The sequence below is a fragment of the Topomyia yanbarensis genome, chromosome 3, assembly GCF_030247195.1.
Source record: "Topomyia yanbarensis strain Yona2022 chromosome 3, ASM3024719v1, whole genome shotgun sequence".
Taxonomy (NCBI): Eukaryota; Metazoa; Arthropoda; class Insecta; order Diptera; family Culicidae; genus Topomyia; species Topomyia yanbarensis.
This window is the reverse complement of record NC_080672.1, coordinates 391,424,379-391,451,603: the sequence shown is the minus strand read 5'-3', so window position 1 is coordinate 391,451,603 and position 27,225 is coordinate 391,424,379. Positions and strand designations below refer to the sequence as shown.

At 37.5% G+C, this 27,225-nt stretch overlaps 3 protein-coding genes across 3 annotated transcripts; 2 read left to right on the top strand and 1 right to left on the bottom strand.

Annotated features, from left to right (window-relative positions):
• Positions 1-7,104: 7,104 nt before the first annotated feature.
• On the top strand, positions 7,105-8,173 carry LOC131689620 (MIP18 family protein galla-2). The gene is made up of 3 exons (XM_058974839.1): positions 7,105-7,216; positions 7,282-7,411; positions 7,782-8,173. The coding sequence occupies exons 2-3, from the start codon at positions 7,294-7,296 to the stop codon at positions 8,132-8,134; spliced, it is 471 nt and encodes a 156-aa protein (XP_058830822.1). The 5' UTR covers positions 7,105-7,216; positions 7,282-7,293; the 3' UTR covers positions 8,135-8,173.
• Positions 8,139-9,699, bottom strand: LOC131689618 (mitochondrial inner membrane protein OXA1L). The gene is made up of 3 exons (XM_058974837.1): positions 9,505-9,699; positions 8,432-9,452; positions 8,139-8,375 (listed from the first exon to the last, which is right to left on the bottom strand). The coding sequence occupies exons 1-3, from the start codon at positions 9,568-9,570 to the stop codon at positions 8,209-8,211; spliced, it is 1,254 nt and encodes a 417-aa protein (XP_058830820.1). The 5' UTR covers positions 9,571-9,699; the 3' UTR covers positions 8,139-8,208.
• A 3,601-nt stretch (positions 9,700-13,300) lies between these two features.
• LOC131689619 (sugar transporter SWEET1) lies at positions 13,301-14,872 on the top strand. Its single transcript, XM_058974838.1, has 3 exons — positions 13,301-14,091; positions 14,151-14,270; positions 14,331-14,872. The coding sequence occupies exons 1-3, from the start codon at positions 13,636-13,638 to the stop codon at positions 14,439-14,441; spliced, it is 687 nt and encodes a 228-aa protein (XP_058830821.1). The 5' UTR covers positions 13,301-13,635; the 3' UTR covers positions 14,442-14,872.
• Positions 14,873-27,225: the final 12,353 nt, after the last annotated feature.

Genomic DNA, 27,225 nt, shown 5'->3' with positions numbered 1-27,225 from the left:
GTCTTTTATGTTTAGAGTGTTAAGCCAAGATTGCCCGACACACGCCCTATGTAGCCCGCGACGACGGCCTGTTGTCTCTTTCAAGGTTCAGAACTAGGACTGATTAGGGCGAACCAGGCAAATTCTATGTTGCTCCTTATATAGTTCACCGGCAATTTAAGTCTATGCTAGCTAGTCTATGAAATTATTGTGTTACATATGTATTTCGGAAATTGTGTTCCTATTGAAAATAGTGAAAAAATAATAACTGCTAACAAATTGATAACGTTATTATGATGGACATAGCAGGTATCCATAATTGGTGTAATTACTCTATATGGTCATTGCCGCATTTTTCAGAAGTATCATGAACATAAATTGTTGCAGGGTCCTATGAAATTTTAGTAGAACCCTTTTGGAGAAAGTGTTTTTATGAAGATCTACGACCGATTAAGTAATAAGATACTTTATTTAAGACATTCTATGTTGACTGACTGAATATTTTACACTTATAATTTAAATATTGGGTTTGTGAGGGACTATTGAAACGATTTGAACAGTTGTTAACATTTAGTAAATATATGGTGGGCTCTCCTCACCCATTGGGATTGCATTTTACTACCATTGCGATCAATTACAGTGGCCCAGTACGATAATTGAGAAAATTACGTTTCCCGTTTAATCTGGTGCTTCTAGGTTTATGTCGTTTTCGAATCATCTTTTCGCATAATTGGGTGCAGCGAACTCTAGCGTGTCTTTGCTGAAAACAATTTCATGCACTCACTATATTTCTTGGCACATAGGATTTTCAGGTAGGAATTTTTTTTAGAATGGTGGATAAATTGGTTTCTGAGATTCCGTGGTGGCCGCGTTAGAACTTTTCAACGCATGCACCCATTTTCAGAATACCTTTATAAAAAAATTGTCATCGTGATAAGAATGTGTCATTCCGTAAATACGATAATAAGGGGCAGATTAGTGCAAATGTATAATCGTGGGTGAATGGAGAACACTGAGTCTAATGATGTAAGGTATGAAAACTATGCTCAATGGAACTATTCAAGTCAGTCTTGGACAGAGGCGACGTGTCGGTACGTTCAACCTGTTCATTGAACAGGTAAGCGAAATCTGATGACCCGAAACCCATTTTTAGTTAATCCTCCGGAAGTCGCGCAAATGGCACACTGAACGAGTAGTCGCAGCTGCTCTAAGATGATTTCGCTAGATTTTCAGAGCAGCGTGCACTCAGTGCACTAGCGCGACTGCCGGAAGGTTAAAATAAAACAACAACAGCAGCACGCAAATTCATTTATAGGAAAGTTCGACAATTTGATCCGAACGATCAATCAACCCATCATATCAAACAGGTAAATTTCAAAAAAAATCTGTCTTCCCATGATCGGTTCAACCTCAAACATGCACGCATCTCGTAGTCTCACCGCATGCTCTAGAATAAATAGAGCAGCTGCATGAGCGACGGCTGGAACAGTAGCGTGAGTGTCATATGCGACGGCTTTTTCTATTTCATTTTGCACCGGTTCAAGTCAAATATTGAACCAGCGTTCATTGGTGCGATGTCCATATGGGCGTTAGAGTTGTGTGCAAACGAGAGTGGCTTATAATGTTTAAGCGCGTGTCGCCGTACGTTCATAACAGTCGGTCGAACGCATGTTTTCTTTGGTAGCCTAAACAAATGTTGATGCACTTGGGGCATATTGGTTTTAGGCGTGTATGTATTTCGTTGGTTCAACGATAATAATGAACCGTCTACTTTTACTTCAAAGAAATTGTTTGCTCTTTGCATTTACATGTTGAAAACTTCTCTACTGAGAGTGAAAAATGAATGATTTGAAAAATTCAAATCAAGGGTTGTTCGAATGATTTCGCGTTCTATTGTAATAATGAACGGGTTGATGTTGGATGTCTCATGCCAACGATATTTTACGAGAAAAATATTGTTTTCTGGATTCAACGAATTGCATGAGGCACATTCAAATTTCTATGCCATTTGAAAGAATTGAGGGATGACTTTAAGCCGGATGACAAATATTTCAATCATTCTTATACAGAACGACGATTATTTCTTGGTGTGTAGAACATAAGATTCTACATTTAAAGTTAAGTCATATCATGTCATGATTTATAAATATTCAATGATAGATTTACAAATATTCGAATTCATTGAGTGAAAATTGATCATATTCAATATTCAAACGTATCAAAGTAGGCCCTGGCACAATATAAGCGTTTTTAGCCGTTCAAAAAGAGCTTCGATTATTTTAACTCTATTCGATGATACTTTTATTCATGATTGTTTTTCTTAAATTTTACTTCAGATATCTTTTAAATTGCTCGCTTCTCGAGTATGCTATATATTTTTCATTCTTTTAAGCATTCTACAAGACGTTTGTTTGACAATTTACCGGTGGGCTTTGGCAACAAATTTGTTTTACTCAGCTCTTTCGAACAGAGAATCCCGTCAACCCGAGTAGCGTCAGAAGAGATAAACAAGAAATAATCAGTTGATCTAAAACGTCTCATGCAGTCAAATTAAAGATGATTGTGACGTTTTGTGGGCCTTTGTGATATATTGAACAGGTTGACGGTGAAACCACGCGTCGCCTCTGGTCTTGGATCACATACATTTGGAGCAACATCAGATGTTGCTTCAAGATGTTCTCAATCCCGATTTGGCAGCTTTCACGCCGCCACCCACGTTACGGCTTGGTAAGGCTAAACTGGTGTCGAAAGGGGTCAATTAAGGCTGTCTGACGTATTCTTGATGGTCACATCATTACCGTTTCATACCTTTGTTGATTTTTAAATTAGGGAATATGTATGAATTGACATACAATGTCTTTTTTGCTTCAGATAGTTGATATTTACGCCACCAGAGTTCCAAAGAAAATGGCGGATTCGATGACAGAGATATCGATTCTATTGGGATTTTCGATTGATTGACACTGGTGTAGTGGAGTGCACTGGAACTGCACCATTTTTTCACTTTCTAGCAGAAGTGCAGAAAACTGGGTATGTTCCATTGACACTTCTGCTAGAAAGTGCAAAACCAGTGCACTCCACTACACCGATGCGCTTCAATCGAAAATCTTATATGTAAGTTTTAAAAGAGGAAGTGAGACACTACCCCTGAAATGTAATCTGTAAGTAGCACTAACATACATTATTATTCCAGCTCAAACAGTTCAGGGACTGTACGGGGTGGCGCTAGGCCTGTGACCTTCGACTGTCATGGTCCATTCTCGTTGGTTCGAATGTCTTTAAGGCTGGTTGGTAGACGTACCCTTCTACTTACAAATGGATATATCTTTCCCTTGGATGGAGGGATATGTGGATCCTGTTGGTTATCGACTTTGACCTTGGGTACGGGTTAGTTCGGGCAAGGAGTACAGGAGTGATACCTGAGAAATAGTCAATTATTCAGGACTTTGTTTATGATCATTTAGCTCGACCAAGCACAACGGCTCTTAGAAATGGTAAGCAACCCTTTCGGGTTGATGCGGTCTATTTAAGTCGAACCAGATCGACATTCGTTTCAAGAAAAATTTATATGGAATCGTGGATAAATAATTCTCCTGTCGTTTATGGGCAGAGAAAAAACCACCTAAAAGAACTTTTCCCGTCTGGCTACTCAGCATAATGATGATAGAAAAAATTGAGGATCGTAACAAATATGAATATTGACTGGAACAGGGATGATTAAATTCTGTATGCCTATGTGTGGATGTGCATAGGAGGAATGTATCCATGAGCAACACGAAAGGACAAACTCTGAGCCGCCATAACGCTCATTGAAAGGCGGGTGCACAGTAATAGATGCACAGAGCACTGCACACACTGACATGTGCAACGGTGAGCCGATAGGTGTACATTTAATGCACATAGGTTGAAGCAGATCAATCGACTATTCATGGATGCGGTAAAAATACTAGCAGTGTTAGTCCTTATATTTCTATTATCATTGTTCTGACTAACTGGACGGGTGAAGACATTTCAAACTTTCACCAAAAGAATCTTTGCCCATAAAGAATTTGGGTAATATTTATTCGCGATTCCCCATAAAGTTTTCTCGAACCGAATGTCCATCTGATTCGGCTGGAACAGATCACACCGACCCTTAAAGGCTACTCAGCATTTCTAGAAGCTGCTGTACTTGGTCGAGCTAAATAACCTTTCCTGATTTAGCTTCATACCAAAGGTCAAAAGAGTCGACAACTAGCAGGATCCACATGTCCCCCACCCAAGTGAATTGATCTATCCACTTGCACACATCTACCAAAACCAGCCAAGAAGACTTCCGAACCAATGAGAATAGACAGCGCCATCCCGTACAGTTCCTGAAATTATATAGGTATGTGTTAGTGCTACTTACAGATTTCATTTCAGTGGTAGTAAGTGATTCAGTCCCTCTTGTAAAACTCACTTACTGTTCCTCATATCTTCCGACATTTCATCGAAACCTCAATTTCTTTCGGAACTCGTACATATGACGCTTAAGGAGCTTTACTGGCGCAAAAAAGACATTGTATATTACTTAATTTCCCACATTCCCTAATCTTATAATCAACAAAGGCTGTCTGCCAATTCTAATGCAGAAACGCTAATGATGTGACCATCAAGAATACGTCAGACAACGAAGTGAAAACTGACACTAGTCTAACTTTTCTCCTTTCACCCACGAAAACAGCTTAGCAGCCATCATTTAATAAAAAATGTATAAGTTTGCAGGTACACATGCAAAATGTATTGAGACTTTTCGGTGTTTGCTGGAATGGAACAATAAAATAAAATTCAAATCGTGTATAAAAATTCCTCTGAAGATGAAAAATTTGAATGAAAAGTTTTTGCGAAAAATGCATTTTCCCCTTAAATTGTTGTTCTGAACCACTGTCCATTGTATAAGGATTATAGTTGATGAACCTACACACAAAAAATAATGAAATTTAAACGACATGTAAATCAGTACGAATGTAAACATACAAAGATTGAATCAAAACTTTGATTGAAAATTACGTTAAAATCAATCCACTCAATTGTAGCATCAAAAAGTATACAATGTTACACTTTCATATTACATGTCATTCATTTGACAGCAATAAGCGTGTAAAAAATACATTGAAGTGCATTGGTTTTCCGTTTGAAGAAACTGTAATTTTCAATCCACGTGTAGAATTATAACAAAATTCGTTGAAGAAAGCACGACAACTCGTGTGGATTTTAGTGGAACTTAATTTTACATTTATATTCATGCTCCAAATATGTGCATGAAAATAATCTTAAAATTACAAAATATTTTTTTCTGTGTACTGCAATAGGTAGTAGTACCACAACATTACCAGCATAAATTATGATTTAGGAACACCTTATATAATAAAAATCATTGCTGTTTCCACTAAATTTAAAATTTGTTTTCAATAGGGAAAAGTTAAACGATGCGCCAACGTATAATAAATGGCTAAAATAATGACCCCAGAATGTTGATCTAAATTTAAATGTATGATCAAATTCAAAACCAATTGCTTTAAATTAGCAATCGCTCACAATCATAGATCACGACCTAGATTAGAGTGGTTCTTTATTCACAATTGATGAAAATAGGACATTATTATACGGTTCTAGCTATACTTTTTTGGTCTCGCCAAAAAAATCTGTCTGTTGTTCGCCATAACAGACCAGACTGTGTTTTCCCGACGAAATAACAGATTCCCCATCAATAGATTTCTCAAGCAGCAAAAATGCCCAAATAAAAAAAATATTACACACAAACTTTAACCCATATAATCCAACGATTCCACATATTGCTTGGATGATACCCTGAACAGGTCGTTAGGTTCTTAAATCACACGATGTTTATTAAGGCGTGCACCCATTCAATGGCACCCCGTGTTCAATCACTCTACCAAATCGAATTTGGGCTGGATGAGATCAAACTATCGTCGAAGAAATCATCCGCGATGTACATGGAACTGCTAATGAAATAAGATTTATATATACGTAAGAACGCAGAAAAATCTGTTTTCGAATTTCTGTGTCCAATGAAACTACGTACAGTAACTACGATACCTGGCATCCGAAAAAGAACTTCATGGTAGAGTAGATTAGTTATAAGTTATGACTCATAACATCATTATTAAGCTTATTATCATAACATTATTATTAAGCTTATTCTGCATGACGACGGATCAATTTTCGAACGAATGTGATTTGCATTCTCAATATAACGACACGAGTCGGATTCAATCGAACCGCAATCGTTCGAAAAATCAAACCGTCTTAATACACAATAGGCTTGTTTAACTTTATACTTTTAACAATTCATGGCGTCTTTTGATAATGCTACCAGTGCTTTTTACAAATACAAACTTATTAGTGAGCGTTTCTGTATTAGTTTTTTAAATTAACAAAACTACTACAAATAGTTGTAATATGTTATGCAATTGCTTGAAAAAGCAACAAATACGACGAATACCAGACAATCATAATATAAACGGACAACGATTCGATTTAATTTTTTTTTCACCGTCGTCATCTCTCATTTTTTTTCTTCACTTTGCTGTCACCTGAAACGACTAACAGAATGCGGTGACACACCAGAATAGCGTGACAGAGAGTCACGTGAGTGACTCGTCTCACCTTAGGTGACTTCGGTGATCGCGCGAGTGAGAAAAAGTGTCACCTCACCTAAAGTGACTGTTCGGAATAACCCCCGTTATATTCCTGTTACTAAAGTTAGTATTATTTTTTATTACTTTTTCCAACTTTGATGATATTTTTTCTCTCACGAATTTGTTTTATTTTTGTCAAAATACATATACATAGTTGAAATAACGGTAAATCGGTTACTTCGTACATATAATACATAGGGCGATAATGTCGTATTTCTTTTACAGTTTGATGATTGTTTGTTTAGCATTTTTAGGAAAAGAAGTCCTTTTTAATGTTTTTTGACAAAATGTTTTCATAAATATAGAGAACCACGCGCTTCCATAATTTGTGAAAGCTTCATAAAGAAAATTTTAAAAAATGTAACGCTGTGTAACCTCTTTCTTCGAGTACCGCTGTAAAAGAATGGTTAGGCACGTGTTGAAAATTGTTGAAGAAAAACAACAAAGAAAAGAAACGTCAAATGTGTCAAAACAGTGTGACAATTTTGAATATTTTCAACTATTGATGGAATTGTCTGCTAGTCATATTTTGCGCATTTAAAATTATTCGGCTGGTAGTAATTTTTCCTCTATTGGCTAGTCATTATAATAAAAGTGTTACCGACCGAAACTGTTACAGATAACATTAAAAATGAGTGAGCTGGAAAACATCAACCCAAGTATCTACAGAAAATGCGAGGACCGAAAAATAACCAGAGATGATGAAGATGACAATGTTGCTGATCCTTTTGACGAACGAGAGATCTTTGGTACGATATTCACCCTTATTGTTTAAGACGAATGCGAGATTCGTTCGAAAGTGGTTTGTATTCCCGTTTACGACAGTAAAATCAAGCATACTTTTCGTTCGAATGGCTTTCGAATGAATCTCGCATTCGTCTTAAGGTTGCACAGAGAATGCGCAAAATTCGCAAACGAAAAAAGCAGTTTTTTCCACACCGTATGTCAGATCTTCATAAAAAATCAATCAGCAGTACTGTAACAACATTCTACATACGCTTTTTCGTTTGCGAATTTTGCACATTCTCTGTGCAACCTTAAACAAGAATAAGGGTGATATCAATAGAATGATCTATTCAAAAGAACTACAAGTAAAGTTTACGTTCTGCCATTCCTCAGATCTCATACGCAACATTAACGATCCGGAGCACCCACTTACCCTGGAAGAGCTGCACGTTCTGGAACAAAGTCTCATAACGGTGGACAATGAGCGGAGCATCGTGAAGGTTCTGTTTACACCCACGATTCCACACTGTAGCATGGCCACGTTGATAGGCCTCTCGATTCGAGTAAAACTCCTGCGGGCTCTACCACCACGTTTTAAAGTATCGGTTGAAATCAATCCTGGTACACATGCGTCGGAAAATGCGGTGAACAAGCAGCTGGCCGATAAGGAACGGGTAGCCGCTGCTCTAGAGAACACCCATCTCATCGAAGTTATCAATCAGTGTATAGCGGTTCCGATGAAATAAATAGTTAAACAATAAACTACGTCTTTACTTAAGTGTTAAGATGCACGCTTTGTATTTTCTTAAAAATTATCAAATTACCGCTTCTTTGCATTAATTGTATTCCCTGGCACAGCCGGTCGAGGTACGGTTGGATCGTATTTGTATGTTTTTACAAGAGGACCTTTGCCTGCTTTCTGGAAGGTGATCTCATCTATTCGCGCACGCTCCTGTAGTTCGCGAGTGATTTTCATATTGGTCCACGCTGAAAATAGCCGGTTATTAAGCATTGTTATGCGAAACCATTTTTCAGATACTTACAATCCTTAACACCCTCGGTAAACTTCTTCTTTTTTATAGGCAACGTTTCTGGCTTATGAACGACTAGTCTATCAATTTTAAAGTAGTCCCTTACTTTCGGAATACGTATAAAACCAACTTGCAGAAGCGAAAAGAAATTACTACACACCCAGTAGCACAGAATCGCTCCCGGGAAGTGCATTGTGAATGGAAAAATAAACAACGGCATCGCTCTCAGAACATATTTCACGGTCTGCATATTAGCGGCCGACATTCGAGCGCTGTCCGTGCCCACTTCAATCGTCAGGAACATGGTGATACTGGTAATAATCGGCAAAGCATAATACGGATCACACACCGTCAAATCCGTGAACCAGAAAAGTCCTCCCTCCCGCAGTGAATCCACCGGGACGTTTGCCATTTGTCGCAAACCCATGAAAAATGAAATGAAAATCGGAGCCTGAGCCAATGGAACCAACATGTTCTTCAATGGGTTCAGTTTCTTCTCCTTCATAAACTGAACCATCTCTTGAGAGTACCGAGCGGAATCGATTGCGTTGCCTGCCTGTCGTGCCTCGGTCATTTTCATCTGTAGCACCTGCAGTTGTGGCATGTGGTTATTCATTTTTGCTGCATTCCGCTGGCTGACAATAACTAACGGAAACAAGAGCGTTCGTACGCAAACCGTTCCGATCGCAATGCAGCCCCACCAAGGCAGATCCAATCCGATATGTAGAAATTCCATGCAATGCTGAACAATTCCTACCGGAGTCCAACCGCCCAGACCCATTGAAGCAAAGGTAGGTTCAGCGCCAGCTACCAATTCGGTAATGTCCGGAATTGGCGGTGGTTCCGGTATGGTATCCAGCAAACTTTTATCGGAATCATCTGTACTGATATTTCTTACCGCAACTGTCGATGTTATTGGACTGATGAATCTGCTTCGAGTACTTTTGCTTGAATCGTCGCAGAAAATGTTTCGCTCGGCATTCCGGCTTACGATGTGGTAACTCCGATTCGATCCGGCCGACACTGCAAACTCCTAGCGAAATATTGCGGTTATGAAATCGAAAATAAGATATAACAAAATTTACCTTAATCAATGAAGTTCTTCCACCAAATGAGCTTCTAGCCAGGAACGTACCGGCTCGCGATAACATGTTGTTATGATAGACTGTAATCAGGATCTTAGCCTAAAAGTTCAAGAATTTCTAGCCCGGTCTCTTTAAAAAATCACGCAACAATACAGCAGATGATGGTTCAGAAAGAGTCAGTACTAGCTGTCAAAAATTATATCAGGACACTGAAAACAAATACCTTTATATTTTTAATTGATTGTTTATCAGAATGCCTATGAAATAGACAATATTGCAAACGAGCGAATGACCTAACGGTTAAAATACAAATAAATAAATAAATAAATAAATAAACAATATTGCAAGCTGGCCAATACGCGAATGAAAAATGTGTAAGCCGACATGTTGAGCTTATTCGATGATGGTAATAATGGTAGGTATAATAAGATTTTATGAATCAATGAGTTTGTTGGTTTTCGAAAAAAAAATACCTTAAAAAGTGAACAATCGTCAAGAAGATTGCTAGTTGTTTTTCATCAGTGTATTACGAATTTGCATCACCCACGGTTTGTTTACGTTATGAAGCGTTACGTTCTACTGCGACCTCCAGAGGTAGATGTAGCGAGGTGGGGACTTTTGTCGGTTTTAGTGGTTTCTTGCTTGTAAAATTCACAGTCTATAGAGAACAGTTGCGCAAAGAGTGAAGTCCAAAAAAGCCTACCTATCGAGCACAATTGGAATCCATCTCTGATACCTCTGCAGCAAAGTTGGATTCTAATTGTGCTGGATAGGTAGACTTTTTTCGACTTCACTTTCTGCACGCTCTTTGCGTACCTTTATATTAGGGCCTTTAGCAAAATTGAGTTATTAAATACCGATTTATTATGCTCGGTTTAACCTTTAAACCAGGTTTAGCGGTGCGATAAACATGGCTTAAGCGTTAAGCGAGGGTGAAGAAATTTTGGTCATTTCGATGCAGCTGAACTTTTTTCCCTTTTATTGTACGTAAAATTTTTCCCGAATAGAAATGTACAGTAACAAACCATGATTTTCACTGTGACAGTACAGTAATTTTACAATAATTTACAGTAAGTTCTAGTGTTATGCTACAATACAAAAAAATTAAAGGGTTGTGTACAGGACACGACCACGGTGACATTAAAAATATAGCTTTTTTATCTATCACACATATCGACACACGTTCTTGTTCACTCGCCTGTTTTCATATGTTACAATTTGCTATATACCCTCCCCATTAAAACATAATTTATTGAAGGTCTTTTAACGGTAATCTATTAATTAATCAAGTATCCCACTAGGTGATTGGCATTATTTGGCTGATCCATCTAGTAAAAATAGGCTGGTCTGTCCAGAAAATATATTCAAAAGAAAAGTTCCATATTGAGAGCTGTGATGAGGAAACCCACGCCCGCCAACGGAAATATACAGATTCTCCATAAAATATGAAATTTCATTTTCCATTTAAATTTTCAATAATGTACTAATGACAGTAAACAATCTTAAGTGTAAGTATTTCTTGATCGATTAGTGGTGGAAAAATGAAATTATTTGATAAATTACATTGTTATGCAACGTTCGCACTACCAGTTAAAACGGGTTTTTATGCTATCTTGGTGACATTTTTCTTGTTGCTAATTATTAAAACGTGTTATAACTCTGTAGTGTAAACATTGTATTATTAAACCAATTCTGCAGCGTTTTATGTTATATAGGTGTTTTATGTGGTAATAGGACTGACATAATTATATCTTCAGTACAGCGGTTTGTTTCACATTTTAAAACAGATTTATTTTAAAATTTAAATTAGTATACCCAACCGTATTTGTTGTATACCTTAAAACGCAATTAGAACTGTGTTTTAAATACATAGGGTAGGACAGATATTCTGACTAGTTAAACTGGGAAAACAATTTTAAGTCCAGTAACGCTTAAGACATGGCTTGAATTTGAATCGAAAAAGAACACCCGCTTCAACTGCTGCTGGGACGGTAAGTTCTGTTTTAAAATTTTCCGTTGTGTGCAGTACGAAACAAAAGTGTTTGAAATTAGAAAACAAAAAGTTCTGCTGGGAATGTGATTGTTTCCGATGCAATTACACTCAGATTTTTCACGCAGGGGATACAGGCCGTGTAAATGAAAACCGCGTAAATTTAAAAAAAAACGCGTTAATGAAAACCGCATAAATTTCAAAATCCGCGTAAAAAACCTGAGTGTACTCTCCTATATAAAATACTACGCTGCTGAACAGTGCAATAACTACAGAAGCACGTTGTCAGATGCCTTACTGATAAAAAACATATAACCGAAATATGAAACATGAAAACCAATTGGCTCTTTACCCTACGCAGCTACAAAGCGCCGTAAACATGGATTAACAAGTTACAACGCACACGCATGCATAAAAATAAATATATTTTTTTCAAACGCAACACTCTTAAGCAGCACACACCGTATTGAATTAAATCCAAACCACCCCGCCCACCCACTTTGCAAATCATTCTGTGACACCATGCTGGTACCCGACAAATCCGCACACGGCCACCGCTGCCGAAAATGCATAGCGTCTACCGCTTATTGTAGTGCCCAGACGCTGCAGCCACGATCTTACCCGTTCGACATAAGAAAAAAAACTGATTCAAACGGGTACGCGTCACCTCTATTTATAAACTAACCGTATATGGTTTAGTCACTTAGGTGCGAGTGTGTGCAAATGCCAACGTTACCGAAAATCGATAGCGCTTATTGCATCGCCCGGAGACGACGTTGCTCGTGTGGGATAAGAGCAACAACTGATTTAAACGGACATGCGTTGCTTCTATTTATGACTTTTCGTGTTTCATTGAGCAACTAAGCTGCCCTCTTTTGACGGCTGTGTCTGAGAAATCTGCCTCACGAATGGTATTTTTCCCGTTTTTTGTGAACTTTTTAATTTTACCAATTTCCAAAAGTCTACTTTTATTGGGGAGATATTAAATTATTACCAATATTTAAGTTATGTGTTTCTGAATCGGTTGGTGTATGAATGATTAAAATCCATCTAGTAATATCGGAGTTATAAGCGTGCAAACCTTACATAGTTTCGTTACATGGGAGATAGTTTAGATTTTAGAATGACACCTAGCCCCAGATAGTGGAGTAAGACATTTTTAATGTCAAAACAATAAACTTTAACGTTTTTACAGTAAATTTCAATGTAAAATAGACTTTTACAGTAAAAATGGCGGTAGTTATGTATCTTAACATTAAGAAAAAAAATCGATTTTCCTCCATAGATTTTTTTCTCGAAAGCAGTAAAATTTAATATGAATATACTGTATCAGTTAGTTGCTGAACAGTAAAATTTATTGTTACATGAAATTTTATTGTAAATCTACTGCGAGAAATTGCATCGAACAATGTTGATACAGTGTACAGTAATAACTATAATATTTATTGTTTTATGATTGTTTGTAGGGTAAATGTTATTGTAAAATTCTATTCGGAATATTCAGTACAACTACCTTTTTCCTACGACGGGACGTACATATACCAGCCATTCTATTTAAAATATACGGGTCCCGTCCCAGATTTTTATGTCACTCAATTTGGACCATTTTTTTGCCAACGACCTAATGAAAACCCAGCCGAGATATATGTTGCATTAACACCCACCGTTATCAACCGTTACAGCAATATGCGAAGCTTATAAGCTTTCACTTTAAAAGCTTCTCTTTTCCATCCAAATTCTACACAGCCAGCACACCCATCCGGCGAAGGGGGTGTAGGCCCCACTTGAGTCCACGTGACACTCTTCAAAAGTAAACACGCGTAGAATGGAGTAATGTCAACAGTTCGAAGCAGACCAGTAGCACAAATACTCGCTCGCAGCAGATTGTTTACGTCTACGTTTACCCATATTTGTGATGAGCTAGTTTAGTGAATTTCGCGTACTACCATGTTCTCACATTCCGTCTCTAATCAGCCCAAATGATTCTGCTACTTGATTCAGTATTTCTTTGATCATAGTGCACAGTGTATCGCTCAATACAAATAATTACATAATATTGCCCTGCATACAGCGAGCGAGATTTGTCCCCAAACCAAACCGACCAGCTGAACTTGTACGGTAGCAGTTTGAATAAGGCAAATATGGAGGCCTTGGCAGTGACGCTAGATCCGTACAAGGAAACCATCGGTCTGACAGCGGCCGTCATAACGGTGCTACAATTTTTCAGTGGAATGTTCGTGGTGAACGGCATCCGGAAGAAGGGAAATACCGACGGTTTTTCTGCCGGTCCCTTCCTAGGGGGTGCAGTATTTTGTCTGCTGAATATCCAATTTGGTCAAATGTTACAAGACGATGCCACCATCAAAGTAAACTTCATCGGGTTAGCGTTGAACGTGGTGTACATCTGTGCTTTCTATTTGTACACGGCTGGATCTGCTAAGACCAAGGTTTGGGGACAAATCGGAGTCGCAGGAGCGATAGTCGTCGGAATACTATCATACGTGCAGTATGAAGACCCGAAGCTGGTCGAGTTTCGCTTTGGACTCATAGTGACGGCTGTGCTACTGATATTGGTCGGAATGCCACTGTTGGGACTGGTACGTGAGGAATATATAATGGATTCGAGGAAAACTTGTATACTTTAGGTTTATTTCAGGGAGAAATCTTGAAGAACAAAAGCACTGAGGGACTACCGTTCCCAATCATATTAGCTGGTTCGATAGTGTCACTAGCCTGGCTGCTTTATGGAGTTGTCCTCAGGAGCAACTTTCTTGTAGTAAGATACATAGTTGTCATTAAAAAATAGACAAATATAAATTTCCATAAAATATTTCAGATTCAAAATATGCTCGCATTAGCACTTGGCTTAGTTCAACTCTCGTTATTTGCTGTTTTCCCGAGCACACCAGCCAAGGAGAAAATCAAGTCAGCCAAGAAAATGAACTGAGACAGGTTGAATAGATAGGACTGATTCGTGATTAATCGATACTCGATTTAAAGCTTTTGCAATACTTTACTGTTTGACAATAATGTGCAACGGAATTTTTATATAATGTCCAAAAAAGAGAAAACACTTAATCTTTTACTAATTGCAAATTTGTATTCGGGAATAATTCAAACGGCTCAAAGCCCTGTTAATAGTTTGGTGATTATATACAAAGCTCAAGTTAAATTTGTTGTAAGAGAAACGTTATCTATAGCCACTATTGCGGCTGAATTGAAGTTTTACTAAATGAAGATAAAACAAGACAATAACTAAAGCGTAACACATAAAACAATTTCCATATTAGAACATGTTCTTAGATATAACATGAAATTTTCATATATGAAAAATAGAAGCAAAAGTTGAATAAAAACCGTGTTTTACGGATCTTAAAATTTGATTTTTTTTATGATAAGCGTTGAGAAAAAATTAAATAAAAACAATCAGGATGCTCTTAAAAATATAATACACTGTGATATGCTGTGTAGGCCGAGGCTTTCAACTTATTGACACATTAACAACTTCGTAAATTTAAAATAGTCCACCGAGCACTGCACAGCATACTTGTAGCTCAATGACGGTAGTTCAAATGTCGTATTAAGTGGTTTTACTACAGCGTCTTTCAATTCGATTATTTTATATTATCTAGACATTGGAAGGGCACTCTCGTGATACGTGTAAGCGAAGTTGCTTACCTCTTTTTTCGCTGTCAGTTCCTGCTTTGTATTTTAATTGACAAAAGCAGCTTATTTTTCACCCTCGGTACAGTTATTTAGTCAATGAATCATCAGTGAACTATTAGGCGCATCATTCCCGGGAGGACAGTTGTTCCCGTGGTGCCAACAAGAAACTGAGATTGATCTACCGGTTTTGGAACAGCTTGTGAGTGCTGTTGTGAAGCTCAGGCGGCTGTTCGGAAGTCTATCGCCGACTGTCAGGCTGGGTAGGTGCTGGGACGGTACCCAGAACTCTCAAAACGTCTAACAGAACAAATAAATCGCAAATTTTTTAATACATTTCCGATTCTCGGCTGTGACCGAAATATCAAAAGTTCGTCCGAACAAGCTCAGGATATTGTTAGCCGACTCAAAGCAAACTTAACAGTATTGCTTGCTGCGAGCACTTTACACGTGACTATACAGTGTATATTCCAGCGGTAAGGGTAGAGATTGAAGGCGTCGTCAACGATGATCTGCTGTAGTACGGGGTTGGCTGTTGTTGAAACCGTTTGCATCAGCCGGTGAAAATACTTGATTGCCAGCATTTGCATTCAGCATTAGTCGCAGGGAATTTTTCGAAAACCAACTCTTATTGGGTGACCTTCGCTGGGTTCGCTTTAGCGAGTTACATTCTCTTGCACAAGGTTCGTCTACCTGTCCATCAATTTGTACCGCGGATCATGAATTGCCTCAATTGCACACAATTGGGTCACACAGTGACCCATTGTAGAAATAAGGCCTACTATGGAAAATGCGGTGAAAATCATAGAGATGATTCTTGCAGTAGGAATCCTTAAAAGTGCCTGTGGGGAGAATCTACACGATCTCTTAAAAATTTAAACTTTCCATCAAGGATCGTTTCAAGCGATCTTTTGCAGAAATGCTAAAGAAAGCTGCGCCACCATCCTCAATGAACCTCTTTGCTCTGTTGTCTTCTGGCGAGGGCGACGCTGATGGCGCACAAGAAGAAACTGAAGTGCCTAGAAGTTATAGGAAGAGAAGAAACATGTTCCGCGTGTTTTTTGTAAACGGCCAACAAGCATACTGTCAAAATTCTCATCGAGAGAAAATTCCGGATAAACCGCAACTCGCCGAGAACGGTTGTTAACATTTAATGGAAGAGAAAAGTTTTCTCTTTCGTCTACTGATTTATAATCGGCGAGTAATGGTTTGTCCGGAAGTTCCCCTCAAAGTGAATGTTGACAGTATACCTATTAGCCCCTTTAAAAACACGCGGAATTTCTTCAGCTAAACTTCCTTGTAAAAGCCAGAAGGTGAGGGAAGGAAGGCCCTAAAATAACATATTTCCAAAATGCTAAAAAAACGCGAAATAAGTTGCTCCTGGTCTTGGAAAATTGAAATCCAACAAGCAATACTCAACACCTCCCGGAACGCCAAAAACCCCGAGAGTTCCATTATTTCAGTCCGAAAATAATCTCTGCGCTAGAGTTATTAAATTCTCTGACATTGTGGACAGGATAATCAAAAAATGCAATAGTTCTGATCCTATAAAAAGTTTGTTATTGACATTTATGTCCACAGTAAGAACATTGTTAAAGCAGTTCACTGCTTGCAGCGGTCGTATCCTTCGATGGCTAATTTATCGAACGAGATCACGGATTTGAGCACTGTTTTACAGTAGAATCGCAGGAGTCGAATTTCTTCAATTTTCTAATTAAAAGCTTGAGATATGATGCATTTGCATTATATGAAATCTGGTTAACTTCCGTTATAGATTTCATGGACAAAGGACAAAGAGTGCTCAGACGTATACACGAAGAAGGTCGCCGCGTATAAGACCTTCCGGAACGACCGACTCACTATCGATAGTACACGACTTAGAAACGCGAATGAAGAGTTTGATGAAAGCCAATAAACGTAGTTACTGGCACCGGTTCGTTGACGGACTAACGCGAGAAACATCAATGCCATTGTATACATGATTTTGCCAAGAAAGTTTGTACGGATTACGACCCGGAACAGAAGATCTATTGCGCCGTGGCCCTTCACGATAGTGCAAACGAATCATCTTTTCCGATGGTGGAGTTCTCACTTGCTCTTACCATGTAATAATAAAGCCCCAGGGTCAAACAGAATCAAATTAAACTTGTTACAGAATATGACAGACCTGCCAAGAGACTGTTGAATTGATTTGAAAAGTTTCGCGAGGGTAACATAGTCCCACATGATTGGAGACAAGTAAGTGTCATCGCCATCCAAACCTCCTCCAAGCCTCCGATCACAATTCGTATCGACCGATTGAAATGCTCTCCTGTATCCCAAAAGTTGCTCGAAAAAATTATCTTGTTTCACCTAGACAATTGGGTCAAAGCAAATGACTTACTGTGAGATAAACAATTTGGCTTTCGCAAAGGCAAGGGCACGAACGATTGCCTTGGGTTGCTCTTAACAGAAATTCAAATGGCCTATGCTAGTGTAAAGCAGTGTGCTAGTGTTACTATCAACATTCTTCTGCGAAGCTGCAGCAGCATGGTCTTTCAACAACTGTGAACAATTTTTTGGTGAATTTTCTGACGAAAAAGCACATCCCGATTGATCAACGCTGAGATTTAGCAACATGGGTCTTTCCCAAGACTCCCGCCTAAACCCACTTCTATGACGACTTTGATGACGAGGTCATTGACATCAAACGTCTTGACGATTTCCGCACGTTAAGACAACCAAAGCTCCCGACCTACAAGGACTATTACAGAATACCTTGGACAATTTGTCTACTTGGGCCCTACAGCTGGGTATCGAATTCTCTACGAAGAAAACTGAGCTAGTCGTATTTTCCAGGAAGCGTGAACCAGCACAACTACAGCTCCTATTTATTGGTCAAACTTTCGCTCAGGTCTTCACAACAAAATATCTATGGGTCTGGTTCGACTCGAAAGATACCTGGGGATGCCACATTTGGTATCGTTGTTTGCGTATTGCCTTAGGGTGCATACACTCGACCTATACGAAGAGTCTCGAAGTCCTGTTGGGCGTTCTACCGCTGAAAAATCGACCGTGGGAATTGTCATATCGAGTTTGCTCATTCTATGCGATATCTTGAACACATTGGTGATTGAAAATTTCGAGAGGCTTATCGAGCTCAATTCTCTGACCCGTTTATGTCGTTGTACGTTGACCACATGGCGTACTTCCGAATCTACTGTTTTCTTCGACACATCCATGAAAGATGAGATTCGTGGAATACCGGACCATCATACGCCTGCAAGTGGTGCCAAACATTTTTTTGCAGTAAATTGCGAGGATCTAACCTCGAAGGGAATTTACAACTGCTTCCTACATTTCTAGTGACCTTGCTTCAGTTGACTTCGCGGAGCTAGCTGCCATTCGGTACACCCTTACGGTCATTGATACTTTGTCCGCAGACCATTACTTCGTCGTTTCCGATAGCTTCAGTTCCATTAAGACAATTCATTCGATACATCTCCGACGTATTGAGCTCAGTATGTGATGTCGTGGCTACTGCTATCGCGATATCGGGCGTGCGCGGAGTATCGTTCCACTAGGTCTCAGCTAATGGACTCCTTCTACAGCAGGAGTTAGAATGCGAATCACCTGAGTCTGCGGCATGTCCGGGCAAGCGTAAAGTGACTTAGTACTTTATGCTGGACGGTTCCGGTTTTTTTTATTTCCGTGGTAAGGTGGTGCCTTAATGTCTGCAATAATGTCTGAATTTCGTAAATGGGTACTTTACTTTTTGGTAGGAAGTGATCTTGTTCCTCAACATTCTTAGTCAGCATCTTAATTCTAGGGAGTGTCCCAGCAATATACCGAGACAAAATATAAACGGAAAACCACTTATCTATTCCAATGGATTGGTACATCGCATTGGAATGTTTAGCAAGTAGTGCGAATGCAATAGTAAATCATTTCCATCAACGTGAGAATATTTTTTCGTGTGAGCTGAAGAAGACGTTCACTTTCTTTTAGATGGAAGTAAGTAAAGTTTGTAAACTTGTTGTGAAATAACGAAAAGGCCAAAGAAGTTTCGATTTTGATTGTTGAATTTGTTTATTATTCAAGACATCGTAAAAATCAGTATCTGGATGGAACATGGCCGAAAACTACAAGTCTGCAGCCTCTTGTAGTAATCTGAAATCAAAAGTCATAATTTCTTAAAGGCATTGAAATTCTAAATGGGTAATACCTAAAATCAGCTTTAAAAATTATTTATTTATATTTTTAAGCTGTGAAAATAGGTGACGAAAAACTTAATTTTGTAATTCAAGTGATTATTATGTAACCAATTAATCATCAAGATTTATTCCAACTAGGCATAAGCCGACAGAATTTCATTACCTATAATAAATTATAAAGATTTTTGTTTACTACAAGTGGCTGCCGGATCGCAGTTTTCGGACCACTTTGAGTTTCACCCAGATACTAATTTTTATGAAGTCTTGATTAATAAACAAGTTTAACCATCAAATCCGGAAGTTTTAACGCCTTTTCATTACTCTACAAGTAATTAACAGACTTTGCCTTATTTTCGTAAAAAAAGAAAATCTCCCTTTAAAAAGAAAATCCCAAAAATGTTTTTCACTTTGACGCGCATGGTGATCTTGTCACATTGAAATATATAGTAAAATCGTATTTTTCATCTTGGGACGGATAACATCGTCCGAGGCCATCGGGTCATCTTGTTCACTTACTGACCGCTATGGTAAAGTTTTCAGGACTGATTTATTTTGTATTTTAGACGATTACCATTTATTTTAATTTTTTTTTGCGGCGTGATATTTATATATACAGAAACAGACACCTCAAATCGAAAAAAATCCCCATGCTAACCAAAAAAAGAAGCCAGTGAGCTGATTATATATGATCATTGACATTCAGCAATGAAAATGAAAGTTTTCGTGAAGCGCAGCCTGGTGATGCTATATTTTGATTTCGCTTTCGAAATGCTTATCCACAAAATAACCGCTGATTTGGTGACGTTTTCAGATGCAAATCTGAGACGTGCTTCTTTTTGCTTTTTTAATTTTTTGTTTTACTTGATCGTCCATTCTGGTTCACAAATTAATGTAACAATGGTTTGCTGTTTTGACGTTTTGGGGTTAGCACTCTGCTAGTCTCGTCTCACGTGTAGTCCACTTGATTGACGTTGAACCAAGGGCCCCATTCTGCAACCAAATCAAAACAAATTTTTTGCACAAGCATTCATACAAAAAACTTGTTTCGAGATGCGGAATGTCAGTCCTACTCGCCCTTCCCTAATTTATTGCTATATTAGTAAGACAATAGCTCCAGCTAATTTTTTTTTCTAAAAATATTCTTATAAAAGTATTATTACGTATTACAATTGAAATCTCGATGTATCTAACAAAATGAGTATTGGCCTCTTTATGCCCATATTGTTTATAAACAACAACGTTATTAAACAGCTAAAACAATGGTTTAGGCAGGATTTGCTCAAAAAACAAGCAAGGCTAATAAATGTGACAAGTACCTTTTATTTGAGCACTACTAATTACAAGTATCAATTTTAGAACTGAAGTTATTGTAATTAGTCTGATTAGATTCCGATGGAGCCGTGTTGACAGGGGCCACCAAGACCAAGAGTCTTCAATCCTTAAGTTTTAGAGATGCCGTGCCAAGTAATCTGTCCGAGCATCATGGTAACGTCCAAAGTTATTCTAGTTAGGGCATGTTCAGAAGTGTTTCAGTTCTAGTTTCATAATTTTGATATATCTATAATACAAAACTGAAAATTTTAAAACTAGAACAGCAGTAGTTTTGGCGTATACATTTCACGTAATGTCTTTAGCACAACAGAGCTCAAAATTATTTTTCCCCAGTCTGTCGAGTCTAAGGGCATGTTCAAGAGCGTTTTATTTTGTATAGGAGTTTCAAAGTAGAACTGGAACTGAAACATTCACATCTCCAGCAGAGCGTTTTGTTTTATAATTTCGAACAGTTTTGTGTCAAAATTTAAAACGCCGTTCTATTTGTTGCTGATTTTAAAACATGTTTAGAACTGTGTTTTAAATACATGGAGAGTACTCAGCACAGACACTTAGACTCGATAGACCGGGGAAAAATAAATTTGAATGCAGCAACGCTAAAGGCATCGCGAGACATAAATTTGAAACTGAATGGAACTCGCGCGAAAACTGCTGCTGGGGACAGCAAGTTCTAGTTTTAAAATTTTCAGTTTTATTTTATACTGCCCATGATCGCATATCAGTCCCATAAAGATAGGAAATCCCATAGAAAACGGGACAACTATGCGATCATGGGTCGTATAGAACTGTCAAAATTATGAATCTAGAAATAAAACACTTCTGAACATGGCCTAAGGTCTGTGCTCAATCATCTCTATGTATTTAAAACAGTTCTAAACATGTTTTAAATTTAGCAATTAATAGAATGGCGACGCACACCAGTTTCAATTTTTAAAGCAAAACTGTTCGAAATTATAAAACAAAACACTCTGCTGGAGAAGCGACCGTTTCAGTTCCAGTTCTCTTTCGAAACTCCTATATAACATAAAACGGTGCTGAGCATGTTCAGGAGTGTTTCAGCTCTAGTTTAATAATTTTGATAGTTCTATTATGTAAAACTGAAAATTTAAAAACTAGAACATACTGTCCCCAGCAGCAGTTTTAGCGGATGTTCTATTCAGTTTAAAATTAATATCTCGCCATGCCTTCAGCGTTACTACATTCTAATTGATTTTTCCCCAGTCTATCGGGTGTAAGTGTCTGTGCTGAAAACTTTGCATGAATTTAAAACACAGTTCTAAACGTGTTTTAAAATCAGCAACAAATAGAACTGCGTCATATAACAGTTTTAAATTTTGAAACAAAACTGTTCGAAATAATAAAACAAAACGCTCTGCTGGGGACGTGAATGTTTCAGTTCCAGTTCTACTTTGAAATTCCTATATAAAATAAAACGCTCCTGAACATGCCTTTAGGATTCATTTACTTAGAAGCGGCATACACTTCGTAGTAAAGCAACCTCGTCTAGGTATCGTTTTTTTGGGGCTCTGTTCATCCACTATACAACGGGATAAAGAAAAGATAATATTCTCACTGTAATAAGGTTTATATTGGACAAACCAACCTATCTCTAGAAACTCGGTGTGAGGAGCACATTGCAGAAATAGCAAAAGCTCCGTGAAAATCTAATAAATGAAACATGTAATTGAAAAAAACAATAAAGTTTCTGTGTATCTATGTCAACTATTACCATAATGTGATAATAGTGAAAATGAAATAGCACAGATTGTCGCGAATATACAAAACTAAAATATATAAACAGCAGGTCTGACTTGCCCCTACCAAAGCCACGTCGGTTTAACCCAAACAGCGCTTTTTAGGAATACACATATAATACTATATTCACACAAGTTAAAACACGTTATAATAATTAGCAACAAGAAAAGTGTCATCAAGATGGCGTTAAAGCACGTTTAACTGGTAGTGTAAACTTGGTATGAAATATGGAATGGTACAAATTCGTCATTAACGCGCCCAGTTTATGATAAGAGAGGTACATAAGAACCCGTGATAAACTTTTATTCAACTAACCTTAAAATTTACCAACAAAATCCAAACAAGCAGGAACGTTACTTTTGTATGTTCTGTTTATTTTTATGACGCCTTTCATAGTATTAGCATATCTGAGAAACAGCTGGGAGTCCGAATTTGTCGCGAAATGATCATGGGGTGTCAGTTTTACCCATATTTCCTCTATTTTTTTTCATCCAGTTTTGTTATACTCCTTCTTATAAACAGTGCATATTGATTCGGAACTCAGCGCGAGAATCGAGTATTGGATGATATTTGTAATTTTTAATTTTATATAGCACGATAACCTGCTAGTACAAACCTTGAATCAGGTCAAAGTCAGTACACTATTTTGAGAAAAATTGTAGTACCATAGCTATTGAGATACATGATAGGGGCTCTATTCTGTACAAAACAGGTTCCCTTCCGCTTCATACCGCGCTTTGCTTTGATCTGCTAATGTTATCTTCTCTTGCGACCCGATACTTTAATCGTCAATCCAAGTCCATTTCGAACCCCAACCGCAGCCCAGTATCACCTCACCGAGCAGGACAATATCTCAAAATTTTACTTTGAATTTCTTATAATTTAACATTTGTTGAAAGCAGCTTTCTTATTATATCAATTCGTTAAGAAGACAATGAATATGACCGTTGCAAAACATAATATCCCAAAATACCACAGGCTGTAGAAATAAAAATTCGGGCAACTTTTGAGGCTTCGTCCTACTTCTGTGACTGTATACGGAGCGTGATCAGTGATCACTATGCGCAAGCCTGTGATGACGCCAACATAATTCAAACTTTCGAACTGGTTGTAGCTTGTGTTTCTGTCCCGTATTAGACTACCGCATGGTTGCTTCACGAGCCTGCATATAAGGTTGAATGAAACATTTACCAAAATAAAGGAGTGGATTGATAGTACGTCATGGCGCCATGAGCTCGAATGCGAAGGAAATGAGTTAGAAAATGCTGATCGATCAGCCGAAAAAGAAGCGGTGGAATTTTCGGTTAGAGGAAACATGGAAACAGCTTAGCTCAAAACCACACAAAACAAAACACGAAATCACATTCTGAATGGCAATCGTAAAGCGAATTGTGAAGGTTGTTTTATATGTGGTTATAAAAATCGTATCAGCTCTGATCAGCCTCTGTATTATGAAAGTTGAATGCGTCCGGTGAAATGCGGCAGCATTAGTTTAAAACCGTAAAATGTCCCGCCAACTAAAATTATTACTTTTATCGAAAAATGCGAACTGTATTGATTATCTTAATTTGAAGGCAGTCCTAACAGCCTTCGAAAATATTCTTGAATTTATTACCATTGACGAATTTGTCGAATTCCGATTAGCTATTCGATGAAGTATCCTATGTGGAAAAATACATGAATGAATATAAAACTGCAAGTTAGAACAAAAAACTAAAAAATATTTTCAATTGTAAGCAAAGTTGGAATCACAGCCTGAATTTAATTTTGAGGATCATAAAAAATCCAGTCAAAATATTTTTAACATTACTAATCTATTTTTAGCGCATTCTTCATTCGACAAAATGTTTCCTTTTTCAATATAAAAAGTAACGTCCTGCATAAAATCTCTAATAATCTGGTCTCTTTAGTGTTGATATTTTCTCACCAAACTCATGTTTTGCTATTTAATGCGCGAACCCGAGCGCCGTTGAAGCGTATACCAGACAGCCCTCCGTACGCCGCAATTGACTAACCAGTAAATAGTTCTATTTGACGGTCATTGTCATGAACGTTCTGCAGCAGTAGCAAACACCGGTTCTCGCTAGACAGAAAAAAACTTGAACATTCAAATCTCCTCTAACTAAAACGGCAGTAATCTATCTGTACTTGTTTTGATGCTGCGTATACGTAAATACACACCATGACTGCACCTAGTCGATTACCCGTTGCCCATTCGGTTTCGCGATGCCCCCACCCACTCACATCGACAGGTTCGTCGTTCGTATCTTATCCATAATTGAATGCTCAAAGCAAAACCGGCTTGACTTGGAACAATGTTTATGAGAGCACTTCCCCATCAAAACACTTTTCGACAAGTGGTGCCAGACATGTACCATGAAAATGCTGATATTTTCCGGTATATTTAAACTATTTTGCAATGAACAAAAATAAACATTTCCACACGTATGTTTTATTGGGTTGAGGGCTGGACAATATTGGGATTTTTTGTCAATTATTAAAAATCGGCAGAGCTACACAATTTGTATCAATATTGCGCACTTCCCCCTAACATGGACTCCGCACTTTCAAAGTGCGCGTAATCAAACTGCTACTGAAAACTGCGAAATGTCAAAACGCACACATTACAAGGAATAGAGATGATATTCTCATAGAAACCAATTAAACTAACCGGTCTATAAGAATAATTCATAAGAAGAATGTTAAGGGGATCTTCTACTGGATTCGGCAGAAAATCGAGCAATTTTTGAATTTTTCTATGGAAAAATGAAAAGACATACGAACTTCTGCTTTTGATCTTTTATTCGTTTTATATCAATAACTAAAATGATTTTTTTTCGAAAATTCAAAACGGCGCACAGTGGGACGGAATCAAAAAAGCCCGACATTGATATTTGCGACGAAACTATTGGTTATGGTACTTTGAAGTCTTCGGAAAGGTTTCTTTATTTTTTATGTAGTTTAATATAATGTTGGAAAATTTTGATTTGAAGGGGTATATACGCAGATAAAAAAAACTTTGCAAGTCGTTGCCAAAATTGATAGTCATGTATGGAAAGTTTGTAGACAAAATGATTTTATGAAACTTTGTTGAAGTAGCGAAATGGCTATCTGTTAAGTGAAAAAAGTTGTTGGGTGAAATTGAAGTACATGTCGGAATACCCCCTTAAAAAGTGTTTTTTCATAGTAACTTTTTTACTTGATTTTTTACAGTTTTTCGATGTTCTAGAAAGTTGTAGATGCTTTCAAAACATACCTTTTTGCGGAATAGTTTTTAGGATATATGCCTGTTATATTGGTTTTCATGCTAACTTTAAGGTGCTATGGTTTGTATTTCGTTGCTTAGAATACTCGGTTATATTAATACCTTGTTCATCCAATGACGAAGAAGATTTGGCAGGACACTGATGACTTATGAGCATGTTAATAACAAAAGGTTAACTTTTAATGTCGGAATATATGGAATGAACTATAATATTTCAAATGTTTATTAATTTCGCATAATAGTTTATTTTTCATACTTCATAATACAAATAATTTATTGAAACGGTAGTCTATTTTACCCCACATTATTCCAAGGATCCCATTAGATCCCCATGATTTATATATGCATCAATAGGGTATTTCTTGCTGAACAACAACAAAAAATAAATTTAGCTGTTACTATCTGCTACTCAATAAACAATAGCCCCTTAAAGTTAGTTAAAAAAAACCAAAAAGAACCGAACCGAAGAGATAGCGAGGCTTTTCCGCAAAAAGGTGTGTTTTGAAAGCATCTACAACTTTCTAGAACATCGAAAAACTGCAAAAAATCAAATAAAACAGTTACAACAAAAAAAAACACTTTAAGGGGGTATTCCGACATGTGCTTCAATTTCACCCAATAACTTTTTTCGCTTAACAGATAGCCATTTCGCTACTTCAACAAAGTTTCATAAAATCATTTTGTCTACAAACTTTCCATACATGACTATGAATTCTGGCAACAACTTGCAAAATTATTTTTTTTTAAATCAAAATTTTCCAACATTATATTAAACTGCTTAAAAAAATAATGAAACCTTTACAAAGACATCAAAGTGCCATAACCAATAGTTTCGTCGCAAATATCAATGTCCGGCTTTTTTGATTCCGTCCCACTGTGCGGCGGCTTCAAAATGGCAGATCTCGTCGGCCTCTGAATCTGAATTTTATCGTTGACGTAATTGCAAACATGACACAATTCAACAAACCGTAATTTACGAAATGACAGAACATTACCGTGTTCCATTTAGTTTCACATGAAACATATACTTTACATGCGCAATGACATAAAATTACACTTCCTACCATTCAGAACAAACGCTGTATGTGGAGTAAAATTACATGATTTACGAAATTAAATGTCATGTAAAATTAAAATCAAACGTAAAACTAAGTCATTTTTGATGCTCGTATATGTCATGGCCAGGAGACGTAAATTTACACTATTTTTTCTAGGTGTGTACTTTGTCAAGTGGAGGGTAGTTAACTGAAATGAGAAATGGATATAATTTATAAACATATATAAAATTTCCTATGACTTATAGCTAATTTCAATAAATTTTGAAGAAGCATATGTCTTCATTTTTCCACAAAAAGGTCCCCTTGAGTATGCAGTACGGTTGAAATACAATTTTCAGTGCCACAAGAAATGAAAGATAAAGCCGTTATTGAGCATTTGTTTTGAAAAAAAAAAAAAAATTCTAGTATAGGACTGTAAAATATGGATCTTAAAGTATACTCCCGTAACAATGCAATATACACATT

What these genes read in the sequence shown, in the direction of transcription:
- LOC131689620 (XM_058974839.1), top strand. Translation starts at nt 7,294, where the DNA reads ATGAGTGAGCTGGAAAACATCAACCCAAGTATCTACAGAAAATGCGAG. An exon ending in TGACGAACGAGAGATCTTTG is followed by an intron (nt 7,412 to 7,781) that starts GTACGATATTCA and finishes GCCATTCCTCAG; the next exon opens with ATCTCATACGCAACATTAAC.
- LOC131689618 (XM_058974837.1), bottom strand. Translation starts at nt 9,570, where the DNA reads ATGTTATCGCGAGCCGGTACGTTCCTGGCTAGAAGCTCATTTGGTGGA. An exon ending in GAAGAACTTCATTGATTAAG is followed by an intron (nt 9,453 to 9,504) that starts GTAAATTTTGTT and finishes ATATTTCGCTAG; the next exon opens with GAGTTTGCAGTGTCGGCCGG. An exon ending in TACCGAGGGTGTTAAGGATT is followed by an intron (nt 8,376 to 8,431) that starts GTAAGTATCTGA and finishes GGCTATTTTCAG; the next exon opens with CGTGGACCAATATGAAAATC.
- LOC131689619 (XM_058974838.1), top strand. Translation starts at nt 13,636, where the DNA reads ATGGAGGCCTTGGCAGTGACGCTAGATCCGTACAAGGAAACCATCGGT. An exon ending in GAATGCCACTGTTGGGACTG is followed by an intron (nt 14,092 to 14,150) that starts GTACGTGAGGAA and finishes GGTTTATTTCAG; the next exon opens with GGAGAAATCTTGAAGAACAA. An exon ending in TCAGGAGCAACTTTCTTGTA is followed by an intron (nt 14,271 to 14,330) that starts GTAAGATACATA and finishes AAAATATTTCAG; the next exon opens with ATTCAAAATATGCTCGCATT.